This window comes from Mangifera indica, chromosome 12 (genome assembly GCF_011075055.1).
Source record: "Mangifera indica cultivar Alphonso chromosome 12, CATAS_Mindica_2.1, whole genome shotgun sequence".
NCBI lineage: Eukaryota > Viridiplantae > Streptophyta > Magnoliopsida > Sapindales > Anacardiaceae > Mangifera > Mangifera indica.
In genome coordinates, this window is record NC_058148.1 from 15,205,074 (window position 1) to 15,225,830 (window position 20,757).

General features: G+C 35.0%; 2 protein-coding genes, 1 long non-coding RNA gene and 1 pseudogene across 3 annotated transcripts; 2 read left to right on the forward strand and 2 right to left on the reverse strand.

Moving 5' to 3' along the window:
- Positions 1 to 544: 544 nt before the first annotated feature.
- On the forward strand, positions 545 to 2,015 carry LOC123193760. Its single transcript, XM_044606847.1, has 2 exons — positions 545 to 933; positions 1,029 to 2,015. Exon 2 carries the CDS (start codon positions 1,041 to 1,043, stop codon positions 1,665 to 1,667), a length of 627 nt encoding a protein of 208 aa, XP_044462782.1. The 5' UTR covers positions 545 to 933; positions 1,029 to 1,040; the 3' UTR covers positions 1,668 to 2,015.
- A 3,057-nt stretch (positions 2,016 to 5,072) lies between these two features.
- Positions 5,073 to 10,086, forward strand: LOC123193759 (annotated as a pseudogene).
- A 2,762-nt stretch (positions 10,087 to 12,848) lies between these two features.
- LOC123193664 (peroxidase 42-like) lies at positions 12,849 to 14,829 on the reverse strand. The gene is made up of 4 exons (XM_044606727.1): positions 14,423 to 14,829; positions 14,141 to 14,329; positions 13,880 to 14,045; positions 12,849 to 13,575 (listed from the first exon to the last, which is right to left on the reverse strand). The coding sequence occupies exons 1-4, from the start codon at positions 14,642 to 14,644 to the stop codon at positions 13,166 to 13,168; spliced, it is 987 nt and encodes a 328-aa protein (XP_044462662.1). The 5' UTR covers positions 14,645 to 14,829; the 3' UTR covers positions 12,849 to 13,165.
- A 3,547-nt stretch (positions 14,830 to 18,376) lies between these two features.
- LOC123193536 lies at positions 18,377 to 20,717 on the reverse strand. Its single transcript, XR_006497100.1, has 2 exons — positions 19,911 to 20,717; positions 18,377 to 19,638 (listed from the first exon to the last, which is right to left on the reverse strand). It is a non-coding gene; the product is annotated as an uncharacterized LOC123193536 (long non-coding RNA).
- Positions 20,718 to 20,757: the final 40 nt, after the last annotated feature.

The window sequence follows — 20,757 nt, forward strand, 5'->3', positions numbered from 1 at the left end:
ATATGCATAAAAGACAGAAAAAAAGTGAGTATTTTCATTAATATCTATAAATTGCCAGATCGAATAGGTTTATCAAGTCCCAATAATGTTATGAGACTCACGCTTGAGTCTGTTTGAATTAACTAATAAAGACTCAGACTAATCTTTTGGTCAAGTAATCTAAAACATTGCTATATACTCAAAAATATTTAATAAAATTATGTGTATAATTTTATATATAAATAATAATATATAATTATATAATTAGATATTATTTTATTTTTAATTTTTAATTATGTATTATTTTATTTTTAATTATATAAAAATATATTATTATTTATAAATAAAATTATACATAAAAATTATATGCTTAATACTAAAAAAAAAATGATTTAAAAAATATATTTTTTAATCTTTATATGATAAACAAAGAGAGTCCAAGAATTGGGAAGTACGTTTTTGCCGGACAGCTGAGTTCACTCCCTCTTACTGGTGAGTGTTGCACACGTGTGACAACTCTAGCCCTATTGTTGTTTATTTAATTTTTTACAGTTTCGTTCCACCTTAGCGTCTTCCTCCATCATCTCTCAAATCTCCTCAGCATCCATCAATGAAATTCAGACAAAATGAAGTCCAAATTCACATGAAATGAAATGAACTTCAGTTTCAAACTGCTATATATACATGCCTTCTTCTCCAAAACACAACCTATGCTGCTATAAGGAGTCAATTATTGATTCCTTCTAGTTTAGGAACAGAATACTCCATTTCCAACTTCATCTTTCCAGTTTCTTTCTTCCTTCTTCAGCTCAGAATCTCTTTTTCTCTGTGACCCGGAATCAAAATATATACCTTTTCATGTTGGAAATGCTTTTAAAATGAAGTCTGAGAAGGGTGACAGTTATTCAAACTATATCTCGCTAGCCTGTTGCTGTGGCCAAGAGAGATAACAAGGTTTGAAACACAGTAATGGAATCGTAAAAGTCTCCACTTAGCTTTTTTCTTCTTCTGATCATAACGCGTTGAATTTCAATTTTTGTTCTGTTTAGTCTTTGAATGCTATGGCGAAAGGTCGGAGGTTGACGACGAGCAGAAGCGAGCGGTATTTGGGGAATTACGGCTACAGTAACGGCCAAGGGGCGAACGTGAACGGCGTTACGGAGCTCGGAGAGGAGGATGTATGGTCGACGGTCGACGATGTTTCAGAGAGAAATGATCCAGTCGTCGTTGCTAATTACAACAATTCGCAGAACGACTGGAGTCCACGCGCGTCCGTGGAGAACAACGGGAGTTATCGGCACCGTCGGATACGACAGGACGACCGTCACGTGGGAGGGTTGTCCTTTGCCTTCGAAACGGTGTCCTCACCGAGAATTGTACACCAGTTCAGAGGTGGGAGTGACACCGTGGCTGGATCCCCACGTGGACATCAAATGGCCACATCAGCACCGGTGAACGTTCCCGACTGGAGTAAGATTTACCGGGTCGACTCGGTCGAGTCGTTGCATGATTCTGACGACGGATTGGACGACCGTGACTCGGAGATGATCCCTCCGCATGAGTACTTGGCCCGAAGCCGTAGAACGAGCGGCGCTTCGGTTTTCGAAGGCGTGGGTCGGACTCTAAAGGGACGCGACTTAAGTCGCGTGAGAGATGCTGTGTGGAGCCAAACTGGATTTGATGGTTAAGTAATTGATTAATTGTCATTATTAATAATAATAATTATTGTTGTTAAAATACCTTATATTTTTTATTGAGCAATGATTCGGTTGAGTTGGATTTGGAAGTCAACTCAGCAAAGACTGAGCTCAACCCTTTATGTGGTGGCGAAGGGAGGGGAGGCGGGTAAATGTCGTTTTGTTTCAAGGTTGTGGAAGTTTTAATTAGGTGTCAATTTAAATTTACTGTTTTTATCACATTTTGTTTTTTATTTTAATGTGTTAATACCTACCTGTGTAATCTAGTTAAGCCAGCCTAAGCGATATATGGCTTAAATTCGGCTCAATTATTTTATTGGAGAGTTCAAGCTTATTGAATTGGTAGTATCTCGGTTGAAGAAGAAAATGGATGGTTTAAGCACAATTCGAGTTTGTGTAGAGAAATATTCTTAAACCTTTTAAAATTTTAAAACATTATATTTAAATTTTATAACTTATACATCTATTACCGATCACGGACCAACATCAAATTCGCATTTAATTAAAAAATTGATCTCAAAGTAGCTCATATTGAGCTCTGCTTTAGAGATTTATTTACACCTCTACTTTAAATAATCTGAGAAGCCTAATTATGTCTTCCAAGGTCTCTTTCCTTCGCTACAGGAGCATCTTTCTTTCCTTTTCAATTGAAAAATAATTTAGAGAAAGCATGCGTAAGCAACGAAATTCGCTTCCGACACGGGGTAAGGTCACAGGCCCATCTGGGACCCAACCCTAACTTGGTTGGGCTAGTCATTGTCCGCCATAACGCCACCATGATTTGTCATTAACAGTAATATCAATCTAAGTGACCAGAAAAACAAGACAAAGAAGTCATGAAGGGAAAAAGGGGCCCAAAAGACAAACACACAAGCAAACAGAAATGGAAAAGAGTGTACAATTTTTAAGTGAAAATTTGTGATGATGTGTAGTTTGGCCCCACCAAAGTCTATTCTTAACCGTCCAATATGCCCATCACTGATTCACATGTCACTTTGCCCGCCACAATTGGGATTTGTTTAGTCATCAATCAAAAGAAAAATGTTTGCAGGTGAATTTTAATTGAATTTAGTTTGAATTTAAATTTAAATTAAATAAATTAAGTTAGTATTAAGTATTAAATTTATTTTTATAAAATAAATTGATTAAATTAATTTAAATATTCAAATTTAAATCAATTCAGATTAAATACAAATATAAATTATTTTAGAGTTGAATTCAAATCTTAATTTGTCTATCTCAAACTAAAACTCTTAAGTTTAAGTTGGTCTCCAACTATGCTTTGTTCAAATCAGTTAGTATATTTACTTATGTAAATTTTTTTTGTCAATTGACCCTCTTTGATCTCACAATACTTTGTATAATAAAATATGAAACAAACATGTTATCATAATTTTACCATTTTTAAAACTTTCTGTAGTGAAAGATGAAACTAAATGCATAATGATAACTTTCCTATTTTCAAGAAAATAGAGTCATATTTTTATTTTAAGCTCACTAATGGTGGATTAGACCTGAATTCACTTAGTTTTAGTTCATAATTTAATTTAAACAAATCAACTTTAACATGAATCATCGCTTAACTAGTTTATGTATTCTATCTAAATTCAGACAAGTTCTAAACTTGGATTGAATCTACCCATAAGGATCGTAGAATTTTGTCTTCATTCATGATTCATGCCATCCCTAATCATAAGCCTCTTATGTTCCAAGCTCATAATGATAAAAAATGATTATTGTAAGGCAATTTGGCAAGCATAACGCATGCAACACAAGTGAATCCTAAAGGTATTCATCTAATTATCAAAAGAGAGGGACAAATTTGGCCCATTTTTGGTTGAGTTTAACAATCATAATGGCGCATGGTACTAGAATTTTACAATATGAAACACAATATAATACATATAAAAAATAATATATATTTTATGATATATTAAATTAATATGATATGATATGTATAATTAATACAAATTAATTTAAATTTTTTTAAAAATAATAATATAATACGAATATATATAAGAAATTTTAAATTTTCAAAATAGGATAAAAGACTATTTCCCACCGAATTTTTAGGTCATTCTGAAACTTATACTTACAGGAGATGAAAAATCTCTATTCCCACCCATGATCAAACTGCCGTCCAAATTTTTAGTTAAAGATAAGGGTAAAATCGTTATTTTAACTTTAAAACTTTAAAATTTCACCATTTCCCCTTTCAGGTTTTAAAAACTAACATCTTAACCCATTCTCAAAGTTTGAAAAGTTTAGATTTTACTCTTAGGGTTTGTTTTCTTCTCTGGCCACTACCGACGGTCGACGCATTCCACTGATCTCACATCTCTGACTACAAAGGATGACCTTTCGTTGCTCAAATTTGGAAGAATAGACAAAGGATAACACTTTGTCGTCCTTCGTTGTCGCGTCTAGACGATGTAACGAAGGACTACGAAGCGTTGTCCTTCGTCGTCTGGGTGGAGCGAAGAGGATCTCTTCATCACACGGTGGTGCGACAAAGAGATCTCTGTCTCTTCGTTGCATTGTGCGACTAGGAGATGGAAATCTCTTCATCGCACCACTGTCATTGCACCAGGAGAAGGAGGTCGGAGATAACGTCGAAAGATGAAATTGAAGAATAGAGGTGAAATTGCTATTTTTGAAAGTTATGGGGGGCAGCTGTGTTTTGAAAAATATAGAAACCCTAGGTTTGGAGGTGAAAATACTACTTTTCAAAGTTTAAAAACTTTAGGTAAATATGAAATTTAGTTTCTAAAACCTAAGGGGGTGAAAAATAATATATTTTATAACTTTTTTAATATAAATAGTAAAATGAGTATTTTATCCCTCCATTTAACAGAAAAAATTAACAGAAATTTGTCTATGAGTTGGAATAGGGGTTTTTCATTTCTCGTGAGTGTAAGTTTGAGAATAGTCTAAAAGTTGGGTGAGAAATAGTTATTTTCCCTTCAAAATAATATTTGTAATATTTTTCAAGATAATAATATGACACTAAATTTTTTTATCATTTTATTTTTAAAAAAATCTAATAATATAATATAATATTCAATACCAAATTATAAATATATATTATAGGTGATTTGATTATCATACAAAAAGCCAATAACATTAAATATCTCGTTTATATTAGTTTTCTATATCTCACATGTTGGGGATTGTTCTTTTTCTTGCATGGCGATTCATTTTTTTCCTGCTATTGTTCTTATATTAGGTCACCAAACGACCAACTCAAGAAATATATATATATTTTTTCTAACGAATAAAAAAAAATTCTATTATTAGCGTCATAACTTTCTTTTTCAACAGAACATTATTTTTAAATTAGTGGCACTTTTCCGCTAGATAAATAGTTCTTCCCAAATCATTCTTCTTTGCTTTTTAAACTTTCAAATTCAATTCCTACCCAAAATAATGTGAATTTTGCCCAAAAATTCTAACTTCATCTGAATGACAAAAACTTTGATCTGGGTTTTGCTTAAAATCCACAGAGACAAATTCTTTTTTGTTCCCACTCATTTTTCCCATCTTCCCATCTGTGGCTTTTGTATGAAAGCCTCAACCTCTTCAACAGATTCACATTTACAGGAGCTCTTGAAGAAAACCCAATTTAATTTCCAAGTTCAATTCTTTATCTTGATCTTAAAAAATGGGTTGTTGTGATAGCAAAGAAAGAGTTCCACAACCAGATATTAATGGCGATGAATCAGGCGCTGGTTATTCAAGTCACCAAACAGCTCCTACTACACTAACCCAGCAAACTTATCAACAACAGCAACAACAAAATCATGTTGTTCAGCCTCCAAAAGTGTCAGTCCCTCAAGCTCACACCATTCCACAAACAACGCCGCAGCCGCAACCAGCGAAAACTGTAGCAACAAACACAAGGGAAGTTCAAGAGCCAGAAACAATATTAGGTAAGCCTTTTGATGACATTAAACAGTTCTATACTTTAAGCAAAGAACTAGGTAGAGGCCAGTTTGGGATCACGTACTTGTGCACTGAGAAGTCAACTGGCCACACTTATGTCTGCAAGTCAATACTAAAGAGAAAGCTTAAGAGTAAACAAGATAGGGAGGACATGAAGAGGGAAACACTTATAATGCAACATTTGTCTGGCCAACAAAACATAGTTGAATTTAGGGGTGCTTATGAGGACAGGCAATCGGTTCATCTTGTTATGGAGTTGTGCTCTGGTGGTGAGCTTTTTGAGAAGATTATTGCTCAAGGTCATTATACCGAAAGAGCAGCAGCTGCTATTTGTAGGGCTATAGTGAATGTGGTGCATATATGCCATTTTATGGGTGTGATGCATCGTGACCTTAAGCCTGAAAATTTCTTGTTGTCCAGCTAGGGTGAGGGTGCTATGTTGAAGGCAACTGATTTCGGACTGTCTGTATTCATTGAGGAAGGTGATACCTTTAATCCCCTATTAAATTTTCTGTTTTAAGTTTTGAGTTGTGCCCAGTTAACTTTGATATTTCTCTGTGTTTTGTGAGAAAATTGACAATTAGCTATAAAATTCTAAGGACTGGTCGAACATGTGTGCTAATGGGTAGGTTCTGTACTCCTCAAGTTTATTCATTTCACAATTTGTGGCTTGAATTTTGAGACAGCAAAGTAGTATTCATATTATAATAAGCATTCACACCACGAGTAAGAAGTTAGATCTAGTATGTGGACATGCTTGAGTTTAGGAAAATGCAATTCATGGCGTTAGTTTACTTCTATAGTTTGCCAGTTACCGCATTCATAGATGCTGATCAGGTGTTGGACCTTTAGTTCATCTGTGTAAATATAAACCTATATTTCAAGTAATTTGTGATGCTCTTAGCAATGAAAGATATTAGCTGGAGTGCAAGCTATTTTGGAGGTTGATTGATAACTGAAAAGATTAAGTTTCCTCTCAGCATCGAAGACCTAGCCAGAAATTTACTGAATGTTTTGAGTGCTGGAGTACCTTGACTTTTAACTTTAATGATGTGAAAGCTTAAATCTGTTTAAGAACAGACAATATCGCTACTCATTAGCTGACTTTTGAAGCAGAAAATTATTCTGTACAAATATTTATAGCTCATGATGACCATATGTATGGCTTCTTTTCACTCTCACTAATTGAACTAGTAAAATTCTTGTTTTGATCATTTTGCTTCATCAACTTCTTTTTTGTTCATGCAGCTTCTTCAAATCTTGATATTTTGATTGTTTCAACTCATTTGGAATTTTATGCTATTATTTGTCATCTGGTTATGAGCTAAATATAATCTTTCTGGAAATTTATCTCAGGGAAAGTATATGGTGATATAGTAGGCAGTGCTTACGATGTTGCTCCTGAAGTACTACAACGTAGTTATGGAAGGGAAATAGACATTTGGAGTGCCGGAGTTATACTGTATATTCTACTAAGTGGTGTACCTCCATTTTGGGCTGGTAAAAAAATATAGTTGATATGTTTTTGCTATAGTGTTGTTTATTCTGCTATATGTTTTATTTCTCATGTTTAGTGACATATTTTGTTCATTTTTGTTGCAGAAACTGAAAAAGGAATATTTGATGCCATTTTGGAAGGAGAGATTGACTTTGAAAGCGAACCATGGCCATTGATATCAGATAGTGCTGAAGACCTTGTCAGGAAAATGCTGACACAAGACCCTAGAAAACGAATCACTTCTGCCCAAGTGCTTGGTAATGAACCCTATTATCATGCTTAGCTTTACAGAAAATTGTGAGCAAGTCATAAATCATTTATTGAGCCCTAGTGCAAATTCTGTAACTTGGTCAGTTTTCCTCTAGAATTTGTTTCTCATTTGTTTTTTGGTGTGTCATTCCCATAAATTATGTTCACATACCTGTTGAAACATAAGAGAAACTATTTTTTTCCTGGCATTTTAATTTTATGTGTTGGAACTTTCTTTTCTTTTTACTGCTTGGCTCAGTTGTGTGCCACAAAATCCCATTGCTTTTACAAAACAGAAACATCATATCAAATTCTAGTGAATTGTTAAAAGCCACTGCAAACCCTCATTGAATTTATCAAAGCAATAGCAAATGATTGTGTGAAACTTTGATAGTCAATGAATCCAGATTTTTTTTTCTCTATTTTCTGGTATTATATTCTTGTAAGGTTTTATGTGCTTTTGGCTAATGACTATAATCTTTATAATTAGAGCATCCATGGATCAAAGAAGGTGGAGCATCAGATAAGCCAAAAGATGGTGCAGTCCTCTCTAGAATGAAGCAATTCAGGCAATGAATAAACTCAAAAAGCTAGCACTAAAGGTGAATTGTCAAACTGTATTGCTCATTGTCTACTTTCATTTAATTTTCGTTTTTTCCTTAAATAAAAAAATTCTTGTAGCTTGCCCTTAAATTGTTTAAGAAATGCCAGTCTTTTTCTACACATATGATTTGAAGCTCTATCGCGATTCCTTTCATAAACAGAAACTAGAATGTTTCTTTTTGGGCCATGTTTTGGCACATTTGAATTCAGGTGTGAAGAATCATGATTCCTATGCTTATTCTGCTTTTTAGTTTAGCAAAGAACTTGAAGGTTTGCATTTGAGAGGTGTGTACCTTTCAATATATGGTGAAATGGCCATTTTGTTTCAAATTACCACCATTTGCCCCCATGCACTGTCACTAAAGCCACCAGTAGCACCTTCTGATCACCACCTTTGCTGCCAAGCCAACAACATTGCTGTCACTTCTCAACAGATCATGTTACCACCACTGCTGCACTTCTTGCACCTTTTGGTTGTTGCTATCCATCTAAGTTTTGTAATTCAAAATTCATCCAGGTTATTGCCGAAACTGTATCTGAAGAGGAAATTAAAGGTCTTAAAGTAATGTTCACAAACATGGATACTGATAAGAGTGGCACAATCACTTATGAAGAACTGAAGTCAGGTTTGGCTCGACTTGGGTCAAAATTGTCTGAAGCTGAAGTCAAACAACTAATGGAAGCTGCAAGTACTCATTTTCTCTACCACATCTCGTTTTGTTGGCTGTTTCACATGTCTCGCATCTCATACTCGCTGGTGTTGTTATGACTGTGTAATGAATTTCAGGCTGATGTCGATGGAAATGGCATAATTGACTATATTGAATTTATGTCAGCTACAATGCATAGATACCGACTAGAAAGAGATGAGCACCTGTTTAGAGCATTTCAGTATTTTGATAAAGATAGCAGTGGGTGAGTTTGCAATTATTTTATGTTTTTTATTCTAGACATATTACTTTCATCAGAGTCTGCTAGGATGAAGCCTCATCTGATATATGTGATATATTGTATTCCAAGACATGTTTACAATAGACAATGGTATGTATTTATGTAGGCTGATACAATATGATAGTATAAAATCACAAGCAAAAAGGAAGCTACATATACTGTGATATTATCCTAAAATAAGAATAATCTGATTTTATACTACATATACATATGGTAACACTATACTTGACTTCCTAGCTACCAGCTTGTTATTTCTACAGAGCTTATACTGTCTTATTTATTTATTTACTGGTGACCATATCAATAAAAAAACATGTCCCAACTTTCATGTCACTGAAGAAGCATAGTGAGAGTTTAATGTTTAATTTTCATCTTTTTGCTTTTCTATCTTTTGGTTGATGCATGTTTCATGTTTTTTATTTTTAAATTCTCTCCTACAAATTCAGTTTGACATCTAAGGCCTGCTTGGTTGATTAACTGGGTTAGAAATTGGGAAAAACTATTCTTTTTACTGTTGATTGTGAATTTGTCATGTATGACTTGACTAAATAGCTGTATCATTGTAACTTTTCGACAGATATATTACAAGGGATGAACTAGAAACAACAATGAAGGAATATGGAATTGGTGACGAAGCCAACATCCGGGAAGTAATTTCTGAGGTGGAAACAGATAATGTAAGTTAATTTCTGATTTGAAAATTTCAAACCATCTTTTTACACATTATTGGTGCTAATACCAATTAAAATTGTAGGATGGAAGAGTCAACTATGAAGAGTTCTGCACAATGACGAGAAGTGGGACGCCACAGCCTGCAAAATTCTTTTAGTTCCATAGGTGGGAGCTAAATGTCCAGTTTCTCAGGCAAGCAAGATGTTTTGAGTTGATGATCTGACCGGAAATTGGATAATCTCCCTAGGACCATTGTTAGAGTTAATTGAAGTGGGTATCAGTTACGAGGAGTTGCAGTTGCGCTTGTGCATATCTGTTTCTGAATAATTCACTTGTTTTACGTTATTTTTTGGCTTTGACCTGATCCTTTTTGATTATTTTTATTTAATATTATAATGTTCATAGGAAAGAGTTATGTATTTCTGTATGATGGAGGCTGTGTACAGATTTGTGTCATAACATCAAATAAATGGATTCTCATTCCCACTTCATCCATGTTTGAATCTTCCCTGTGTAGACATGGTGCAATGTATCAACTCAAATTCTGGACTTCATCCATGTTAGGAAGTCTATTAAAATCAGTGACCCAATTTGCAACTTTCTTACTCTTCAGCAGCCCAGCCCTGGCTCTCAGCAGTTGACTGGGAAGACAACAATAACAACAAAATCAAAGGCCAGGAAATAATCAAAATGCACTAGGGAAGTGTGCCAAGATCCTCCGTGCAACAATCTGCACTTCTAAATGCTGGGCCTTCCATGCAATTTGGACTGATGGGGTATGCCTCCATTCAAACTCATGCAATGGCCCCATTTCAATCTACGCTATCGCAGACTCATGCCGATGCCCCTCTAATGTCAAACCAAGTATTTCCTAACTCTGCTAAATGTGTCATACTGCGATCAATCCCCCTATCGTATATTCCACCACTGCCTGCAAATACTTCCTGCCAATGATGTATTAGCCTCCACCAAGTGCATTCCCTCCTAGCCCCTTCCCAACTACATATGGTTACCAATCTTTTCCATCAACTGCAATTTACATCTCAATCTATCCAGCCTTATATAATCATCCCTTCTGCAGTCCTTTTTTCCCTTAAGATAACGTGGCTCTGGAGGAACCTGATGGTAACTCAGATAGCTCTTCAAGCAGTACAGAACCAAAAGAGTCATTAGCAAGCTTCAATTAATGCGCCAGCTGAATATGGTGAAATTTTGTAAATGAACCTCCCTAGAAAAGAGATCTTAGCAAAAGAGATGCAATATAATGCATGTTTATGTAACATACAAGTTCATCTGCATGCTTTGTGCATGTTATTATAAAAGGAAAAAAAAAAAAAGACTTCCCGCCCCAAGTTCTCTGTGCCATCCACTCGAAACATCTTCCTTTTCTTGTAGATACATATCAGAATCAATATGAAGTTTTGTGTTTATAAATTACTTAGAAAAATTGTTTCCATTCAATGGATTTATGACTGTCTCAATGCAAGGTTACTGCACATTATTGTTTCTGTGAGAACTAGACAGCTAATTGATCTTTACTTCTGCATGAACACTGTTCTTAAATCTGTTTTCTACAATTACATTTGAAACTAAAAGTGCAACATTAGAGAACTTACGGTAAATATAAGTTTCCTAAGACTTCAGGATGACAGTACATAGACAGATTCTGGAAGCCCTGTGAAATGGTACTGCAAACTTAGGCTCTGATTTAAGTATTTCATCATGTAAATTGTTTTACTTCTTGTAATCAAATTCAATGACTACCATTCTTTAAATCAATATTATAAAGGGTAATGCATCTTAGCGTTAACATACAATAATACAAAAACTTTCAATATGTAACACCCTTAGGCTATCAAGACATTGTCCACTTTAAAATACGGTTTTATATTTTTGGATTTTACAAAGGCCAAAGGACTATTTCCCACTCAAGATATGCTGCATTCTTAAGTTTCCCCTTTTTAACTTTGATAATACCAAATATCCACCCATGAGCAGTTAAAATTAACGAAATTCTAACCCTTTAAAATTTTATATCTTTTTGCCCCCCTAAACTTTAAAAACTAAAAGTTTTCCTTAACCTAAGTTTAAAAAAATGGCAGTTTCACCCTAGAGTTTCATTTTGAAATCTCCGACATCATCTCCGGCTCCATTGCCGATGACCTCTCCCTCACGAAACATTCTCTCCCTCAGGCGGTCTCTCTCCTCCCATTTGGATGCCCGATCGACGTCGAAAAAGCGGTGGAAGACGAAGAAGAAGCTGTCGTTTTCGTCTGGGAAGACGATTGCCTTCCCAGATGAAGACGATAGCTTCATCTTTGTTTGGGAAGACGAAGAGCTTCGTCTTCCCCTCTTTGTCTTTCCCGACGAAGCTCTTTGTCTTTCACTATTTCTTCGATGTCGATTGGACTTCCAAATGGGAGGAGAGAGACCGCTGGAGGGAGAGGATGCTTTGGGAGGGAGAGGCTGCCGACAATGGAGTTGGAGATGATGTTGGAGATTTCAAAACGAAACCCTAGGGTGAAATTGCTATTTTTTAAAACTTAGGCTAGGGGAAACTTTTAGTTTTTAAAGCTTAGGGGGGCAAAAAGAGATTATATTTTAGTTTATTTTTAATATTATAGAGAAAATAACGATTTTACCTTTACTACCGTTAATTTTAACTGCTCATGGGTGGGTATTTGATATTATCAAAGTTAAAGGAGAGAAATTAAGATTGCAACATACCTTGGGTGGGAAATAGTCCTTTGGCCTTTTACAAACTAAAACATATCTTGAATGTTTATGAACTCATAAACTATTAACTAGTTTTGTTTTATCATTTCAAAATAATATGTGATACTTTTACATATTCAATACCCCTTTTGTGTTTTGTTAATATAAAATTTGTTTAGGGTGTTTAAAAAATCTTTTGCGAAGTAAGTTGTCTTGCACACCGACTCTCTTTAACTTTCTTTGTATTTCCTTTTTAACACTTTTCTGAAACACTTTTTCTGTGACTGTGCAAGATTTTATATGTCCCTCTACCTACCAAAATATATATGATAAATTACTGAACAATACGCACAGTATCTTTTATTTGAATTCTACGTGGCTGAATATGCCATGCTCACACCTTTAACTTATTTTTTTCTTTTGTCACTTGTTTCATTCTGGGGGACACACATAATTGTTTAATACTGGGTTCCTTTTTCATGTTGGGCACGCCTCTTCTTTATTCAATTCCATTCAAGTATGCATGCATCATCCTTACATCATAATAGAAAAGCTTTTAAAGCATGAATCATCCATTATACGACATTATTGTAATCCATGCAACATAGCATACATACACCATCCCCACCATCCATCCATCCATCCATATTCATCCATCCCACAGCCACCATACCCATTACTAACATCTTCAAGCTCTCACAAGAAACAGAGAAGGAAAAGAAAACAAACTTGAATGAAACGAACATGATTTTAAAAAAAAAAAAGCCATCTTATTTCACTAGCTATTTGCATACTGTTCTCCATCACAAGAAAGAGAATTTAATAGCTAGAGTAGCTAGAACAAATGTACACACAGCTTCTAGTGCAGCTTGTTGGCAACATTGCACTGCTTTCGGATCTCACCCTTGGTGCCAGTGAGAGGGTTGTTTTCAGAAAGTACAGTAATTGCTCTTGAAAATTCCTTGAAGAAGTAGGCTTGGCTCTTGGCCATTTTCTTCACATAAGGTTTAGTCCTCTTGTCAGTGGCTAGTTGATGATCCACAATTAGCAAGCCCTTGTTGTCCAAAATGTTCCTGTAGTAGTTGTTGTCTAGAATCATGGGTGTGCCACGGTCATTTCTCACATACTGCACAGCCTTAGGGTCTGGGATTGGGTCTGGACACTTATGCAGAATGTGTGGAACATGGTCAGGGTTCAGCTCAGGTGCAACCTCTGGGTACAAACGGTGCACCAGCTTCACACAGTGGGTTCTGCCGACACTGTGAGCTCCTAAAATATACAATAAAGCAAAAGTTATATAAAGCTTTAAGCCTCTTTGATATGTCATATGTACATCATCTAACATTTTTGTTCAAAAAGTCTGATCCGCTGTCTAAATAGGCAAAACACGTTATAAGAGTACTATTCAACGAGTTTCATCTTTTAACATCCCAAATGACAAGAGATTTTCATTCGAATTCGATATCTCTCCCATGTTTTACAAATATGAGATTTGGATTGGGTGTTTCACATCAAATCACACAAGCATGCATACATGAGTTAGATGGATATAATGAAATAAAAAAAGGTGTACCTAGAAGAGCAACAACTCCAGGGGTGTCAATACCCATGGCTGCAAATCTGTCAAGGACAACAGTAATGCTCTCATTGTGATCTGGGAGGTATTGTTCTAGGATTTCTGCTCTACTCTTTCTACCATCTCTTCTTCCTGTTTTGAGAGGAATGAAAGGCCCTCCTAGCTGAAAATTCAATTTTCAGAATTTGTAGGGCACCAAAAAGATGAGTTATCAAGAAAATCTCAAACTCAGAGATCTAAAGCAAATTATTGAAGTACCGAAACAATGGCATCTCTAGCAGACAACACAAGAATATCAGCACAGGAAACAACTCCAGGGCACTCCCTCTCAACAGCTTCCTTGATGTCCTCAATGTACCTGAAATTCCTCATTCCAAAGCTCCTGTCCATCTCCTTCTCAGACAGGCTCCTTCTCGTTGAGTCCAGCAACAATGAAGCATCGCATGACTGTCCTCACACAAGAAAAACAAACATGCATGAATATTAAAATACGAACAGATCTTTAAACAAAATAAACAAACAGAGAGTAGTGTAATTTACCTGGACAGCACAGTCATGGAAGATGTTTCTAAGCCAAGAAAATGCAGTGTTCTTGTGGCGCTTGTAGAGAAGTTTAACTTGTTCTGTGATAATTTCCTCAGCTTGAGGGCAAGTGTCCTTGTAGAAGTTCATAACAAGACCAGGTTCTTGATCTTCATTTTCAGAATAAGCTAAAGCTGAGAAGGATAACAGAGCAAAGAAGAAGAGAGCTTTGGAGCCCATTGTTTTTGTTTCTCTGGCTACACTTTCACTCACTGACGGCCACTGATCTTCGTGTCGGTATGGACCTCTCTTGGATACCTCTTAAATAAAGGAAAGAGAACCCACTTAGGATAAAATAATAAGAGCTAGTTGACAATAATTTTGAGGCAATTCTCAGCTGCTTTTGACCTTTTTTAACGCTGGGAATCTTGATACTCATCCATCATTTACTGATATACAGAACTTTTAACTTCATCTGTGTTGAAAGTTGAGAAGTCTTGTTGTGCGTTACAGAAACTGCTGACAGGATTTTGCATTTGGGTTTGCAAGCAAAAACACCTTGGTTCTCTTGCCAGTTAAAGAACTATTACATTTTTTAAACTATTGCACTTTTTTTTTGGGGGGTTGAAGTTTTTTTATTCTATCAAGTGAAGATAATGGATTGAAACAAAAGGTGGAAGTGGCAACAAGCCATTGATCTCATACAAATAAAATTTGAAGATTAAAAAAAAAACCTCATGAAGCTACAAGTTTCTTGGGAAATAACTCAGTAACTCAAAAGGGGAATTTAATTGTAAAGGCTTCTATCGACCGCCAAGGTGGTGCCTCATTGAATTGCTGTAAAAATAGGTTGAATATCTGACTATTTTCCACCCTAACTTTTGAAGTTTGAAAAATCAATTTTCCACTGTCAATTAGATTTGTTAATAAAATGTAGTTAAAATTATTTATAATATTTATAAAAAACAAAAATACCCTTTATTTATATTAAAATAAAATATGTATTTTGTTTGTATTATTAAAGGTGTAAATAATCATATTAGATATTGTATAATGTGATAAAAATATAACTTAATTATTAAAACTAATGTCTATTTTGATGGATGAGTAGGAAAATATACTTTTCAAAATGAAAAAAATATAATTTCCTCTTTAAACTAATGTCTAATTTTAATAAATGAGTGAGATATAAACTTTTTTAAATTTAAAAAATTAAATATTATTATTTCACCAAAGCTCACGGGGAAAATAGTTAATCTGCCAAATTAATATAGAGGCCAAAAGACTTATTCCCACCCAAGGTATAGTGAATTCATATTCCCACCCACCAACTTTCAAAAACCCAAACACCCACCTGCAATCAAATTTTCGTTAAAAATTCCAATTAACGTTAGGGGTAAAATCATTATTTAGCAAAAAATTAAAGTTTTATCACGTTTATCTCCCCCATATTTTAAAACTTACATTTTCCCCTAACCCAAGGTTTGAAAAGTGACAAAAACCCCCCTAAGGTTTGTTCCTCTTCCTTCGACGCCTATTTCTCCTTCCCCGACCGTCGGCCGTCCTCCCTTCCTCTCTTATCTCTCCTCCGGTCTCTCTCTATAGCCTCTTCGATAGTCTTCGACTGGAGACGAAGACAAAATCATTTTCGTTGGGACGAAGATGACGTATCTTCATTTCAGACAAACGAAGACGATGCATATTCGTTTCAAACGAAGACTGATCGTCTTCTTCTGAAACGAAGCGATTTCATCTTCATCTGAGGTCAAAGACGGTCGGAGAGGCTATAGAGAGAGATTGGAGGAGAGATAAGAGGGGAAGAGAGGACGACCAATGGCCAGGGAAGGAGAAATCGGCACTGGACGAAGAGGAACAAACCCTAGGGGGGTTTTTATCACTTTTCAAATCTTGGGTTGGGGGAAAATATAAGTTTTTAAATATGGGGGAGATAAATATGATAAAACTTTAATTTTTTGTTAAATAACAATTTTACCCCTAACGTTAATTGAAATTTTTAAAAGAAATTTGACTATGGGTGGGTGTTTGGGTTTTTGAAAATTGGTGGGTGGGAATTTGGTCTTTTGGCCTAATATAGACTACTAGATGGTAGATCGGAAGTAGTTGTCTTAATGCATTAATTAGAAGATGGAAGCCACACATAAAGAAGAAGATGAAATGAAGCAAAAGCAAGAATGGTCATTTTCTTTAGAGGCCAACAATCCAATTTAGGAATTGATTGATGTGAAATTTAAGATTAGATTAAAGTTTACAAGCAAGAGCGTAAGGATGGGTCCAAATATCCACTCTTATCTCTTTGCCTAATTACAATACAATTTTAGGAGGCTAGAAAACCTCTTTTATTTTTTAGTAATTTTAGATTAAATATAAAATAATATTTAATTAATAATAATATGAAAAAGTGTATATATAATTATATATGTAAAATAAATATACATGATGGGTTTAAAAGAAACAAAAAATAAATGACAATGGTGATGAGTTGAGTGTCTCTCAAATTTTCCCATATGGGTTGGAAAATAGGTTTGGTGTTTAGTATAAATGTGAGGGAACACACCATCCATTGAATTAGCTTTTGGGATAAGAAATGTTCAACAACACCTTAACTTTGGTATAAAAATAAAAGAAATTCTCATATTTTGGGATGAGATTGTTAGAATTTTATGGAAAAAAGGAAAGAAAAATTAATTAAAGTGATCCACCAAGAAAATAAAAAAGAACACAGTTATATTTCAAATTAAAAATTCTTGGAGTTGAGTGGGTTAAGACAACAAAAATGGCTGCACCATTTGACCAGCATGGCCACCGACACTTCACCATCGAGAAATAAAGTGTTAAAAGAGTCTTCACCCTCACAACACAAATTCACAAACACATTCAAGGATAGATTCAATTAAAAAAAAGGTTGGCTCAAATTCAATCCAAATCAAAAAATCTAGATGAGTTTCAGAGAGAGAACGAGGATCGTCACAGATAAAGAAGAGGAGTAGTTGTCAAAGAAAATTTATATATTGCCACTGTCAATGAATAACCGTAGGGAAAAATGAATCTTTCCATAACTTTTCAACAATTTATTAAAATCAAGCTACATTCGCTGGTTGCAGCCTTAGATATATTCACAAATTTCCGGTTAACCATCACTAGATTAAAGTGTTTTAGAATTTTTTCCATCGACCGCATTTTCATTTTCACTACTTTTGGATAATGGGATTCTGGGTTACCCCGAAATACGTTTTTTTACAGAGAAAGTCAAGATCTCTTAATTGTTTACATGGGGTTCTTCATGAGCACCTTATTTGTTAAGTAATTAGTACATTCCTGAAAGCAAGTATTGCCTAGAGATCCACAAAAAGATTCAATGGGGTACGCTGCAGTTTCAATTTGACTACAAGGCGGTGAGAAAAAAAACTTTATGAATAAATTTGGAAGAAACGTACACGTTCTGCCAAAGGGTGTTTTGTTTTGTTTCTAATATATCTTCGCACTAGGAAATATCTTTAAGATAGACATTATAAATGATAATTTCTTTAGGGTTTCTGGCAGGATGATGAAAAAATTATCCAACGCTCATTCATGATCTTTATTAGAGTTGGATTTAAATTGGGCTGAATTCAAATATGAGCTGACCCTAGCTTGATTTAAATCTATAATGATTAATTTGAACTCATTTTAATTGATTGGAAATGTAGTTAAAAATTATCAACAAAATAAATAATTTTATCAATACGATGATTAATGTCAATTGTAAAATAAATAATATTTTCATGAAAAAATCCAAAAAATTTGAGTTAAATCGAAATTACAGTTTGAATCTGACTCATGGTGTCAATAATAGAGAGAGATTCAAATTAAAATCGAACAAAACTAAAACTTTTATTTAAATTCAGTTTGGACTACTCGATTCTAATCCAACCTAGTCTTGATCATGTGGAGCCCATGATGAAACAAGCAAGCAAACAAAACGTGTGTTTTACTATGGAAGCCAGTGCTGAATTGACAACAAAGTTCAGTCACTAACAGCATTTTCTGACTCTCCCTGGTGAATTTATATCATAAATTAGGTCTTTTCTTTTAAATTGTCAAATTTTTTCATTCAGAACAACATATATCTTCCCGTAAGCCAACTTACTATGGCCTACTGCATGTGGGGAATTGTTGGCTTTCAATGTCACAGAACCCATTTTCTCTCAGAGCCTTGTGCTTCACAGAAACAAGCATAATTTGTTACCAACAACACACTGAATGTTATCTCAGCATCTTTCTGCATCTCACATCTGCAAGGAGATAACGAATGTGGGGTGAATACCATTTAACTCTCTCCGTATGTTCAACTGTAACTTCCCAACTATGACCTGAAAACACTTTAACTCTCTCCACATGTGTCAGAAGTTCTGCACAAATCAAGGAAAAAGTACCTTTGGATGCAGCAATTTGATATATTGACTTTGGAACATATTCACTAAATTCATAAATGAATTAAATTGTACATTGGCTCAGTATAGACCAAATATTAGCTTAGTAGAACTTTAGAGAGTGAATTCCACAAATTGTACTATGCATCCTATATGTATTCCATTCTCCTGAGGTCTAACTATCCGAACTTCTTCAATTTCCCTAACTTGGCATACTTTCTATCAAATTGCACAACCCAGTATGAAGCAACCATCTGATGTCCACCATTTACAGAATGTGATTCAGCCTCAAAATTTAAGTCAGAATTTTGAGTTGAAATCTGTAAATCCTCAAGTTTTGTACCTTGAACATCAATGTTCTTTTCTTCTGTTACCCCTTCACACTGGTGAATTCTATCTCTGCAGGCGTGCGGTACTCATCAAAGGACACTATAGGGACTAGGAACAAGTTAATTTTCCTTGGTTCACTAATTTTTGCTCCAAAAACAAAGCAAGTGGCACCACCATCAATCATTATAAGATCATCGCCAACTACATTGGCAGTAGACCAGACAAACAACTCTTTACTCATGGAGTTGAGTTTCACATGTTTCCAACTGCGGCGCTGCAGATCAAGTAATGCCAAATCTTGGCATTGTTGTCCAGATGCCACCATTGAATGAAAATGTCAGGCACAAGGCCAATAATTCTTTCCATTGGAGATTATCTGCGTCAAGAACATGCAAAGATGAAAAGATTGTATCATTGTTAAGACCGCCTAACACATATATGTTTGAGCCTACAACTGCTGCAGCATGCCGATGCCTGTATAAGACACAATTTACATATATATCAAGAACTAAAAAGAGATAAACTCCTGTGTTTTTAAGTAAAAATCACTGAAGTATTAAAATTAAGAGATCTCTAATAGATATAAGAACGATGGAGAGAGGAGAAATATTATAAAGCTCAAGTAAGAAGAAATATGAATGGCAGAGCTAATGAAAGAAAGGTAATCTCTTAAAATATAATACATATTGCATACATCATAATGCTGAAATTAAAAATTAGTGGCATAAATGCGTTGGAAAAATAACCTGGGAGGACAAAGTACAACCAGCACATTCTAACAATGCCCATTCATTATTCTTTCTATTGAAAACCCATACATCACAGAGGATGTTCAAGGAATCACCCCGGCCTCCAATAAGAAACATGTGATCTCCAACCAAAGAAGATGTGTGATCCAAGCGTGGAGATGGAGAGCCCTCAGCCCGAATAACTTTTAATGTTCCTCGTAATGGATCAAGCAGTGTGCAAGCTGAATGACCACAAAGTTATAACTTCTCTACAGATTAGCCAGAAACCATTATCTGAGTTGCAGATGGACTACAACTAGAATCTCCGACTAGCCCTACCAATGATTCAAAGACTCGCTGTCATATTAAATAGAAAAGTGTCTTGCAATCAGATGCATATCAGTTTCCACACACAGCCCAGAGCAGAAAATTGAACTTTTCAGAGAAAACTAAGCACTCACATCTCAAGTAAAATACATAATCCTCATCATATTTCCAGACTGGCAAACACATGACAGCACATCGAAGATCTCCAGGCAGACAAAGGTAAAACTAGACTAGACTATTACAGCAGAAAATTGAACTTCGTAGAGAAAACCAAGCACCCACATCTAAAGTAAAATACATAATCCTTATCATATTTCCAGATTGGCAAACACATGACAGCACATCAAAGATCTCCAGGCAGACAATCGTAAAACTAGTCTAGACTATTACAATCAAGCATAACCAAAACATCCTTCCTCCAAATTATGGTAAATATCAAAAGCAAGAATCTTAAGCATTGTTTAATGTTTCCAAAATTTGTTTGTTCAATAGCTTAACCGAAACTCTTAACACTTTGTCTTATCGGGTAGTTTCTTTT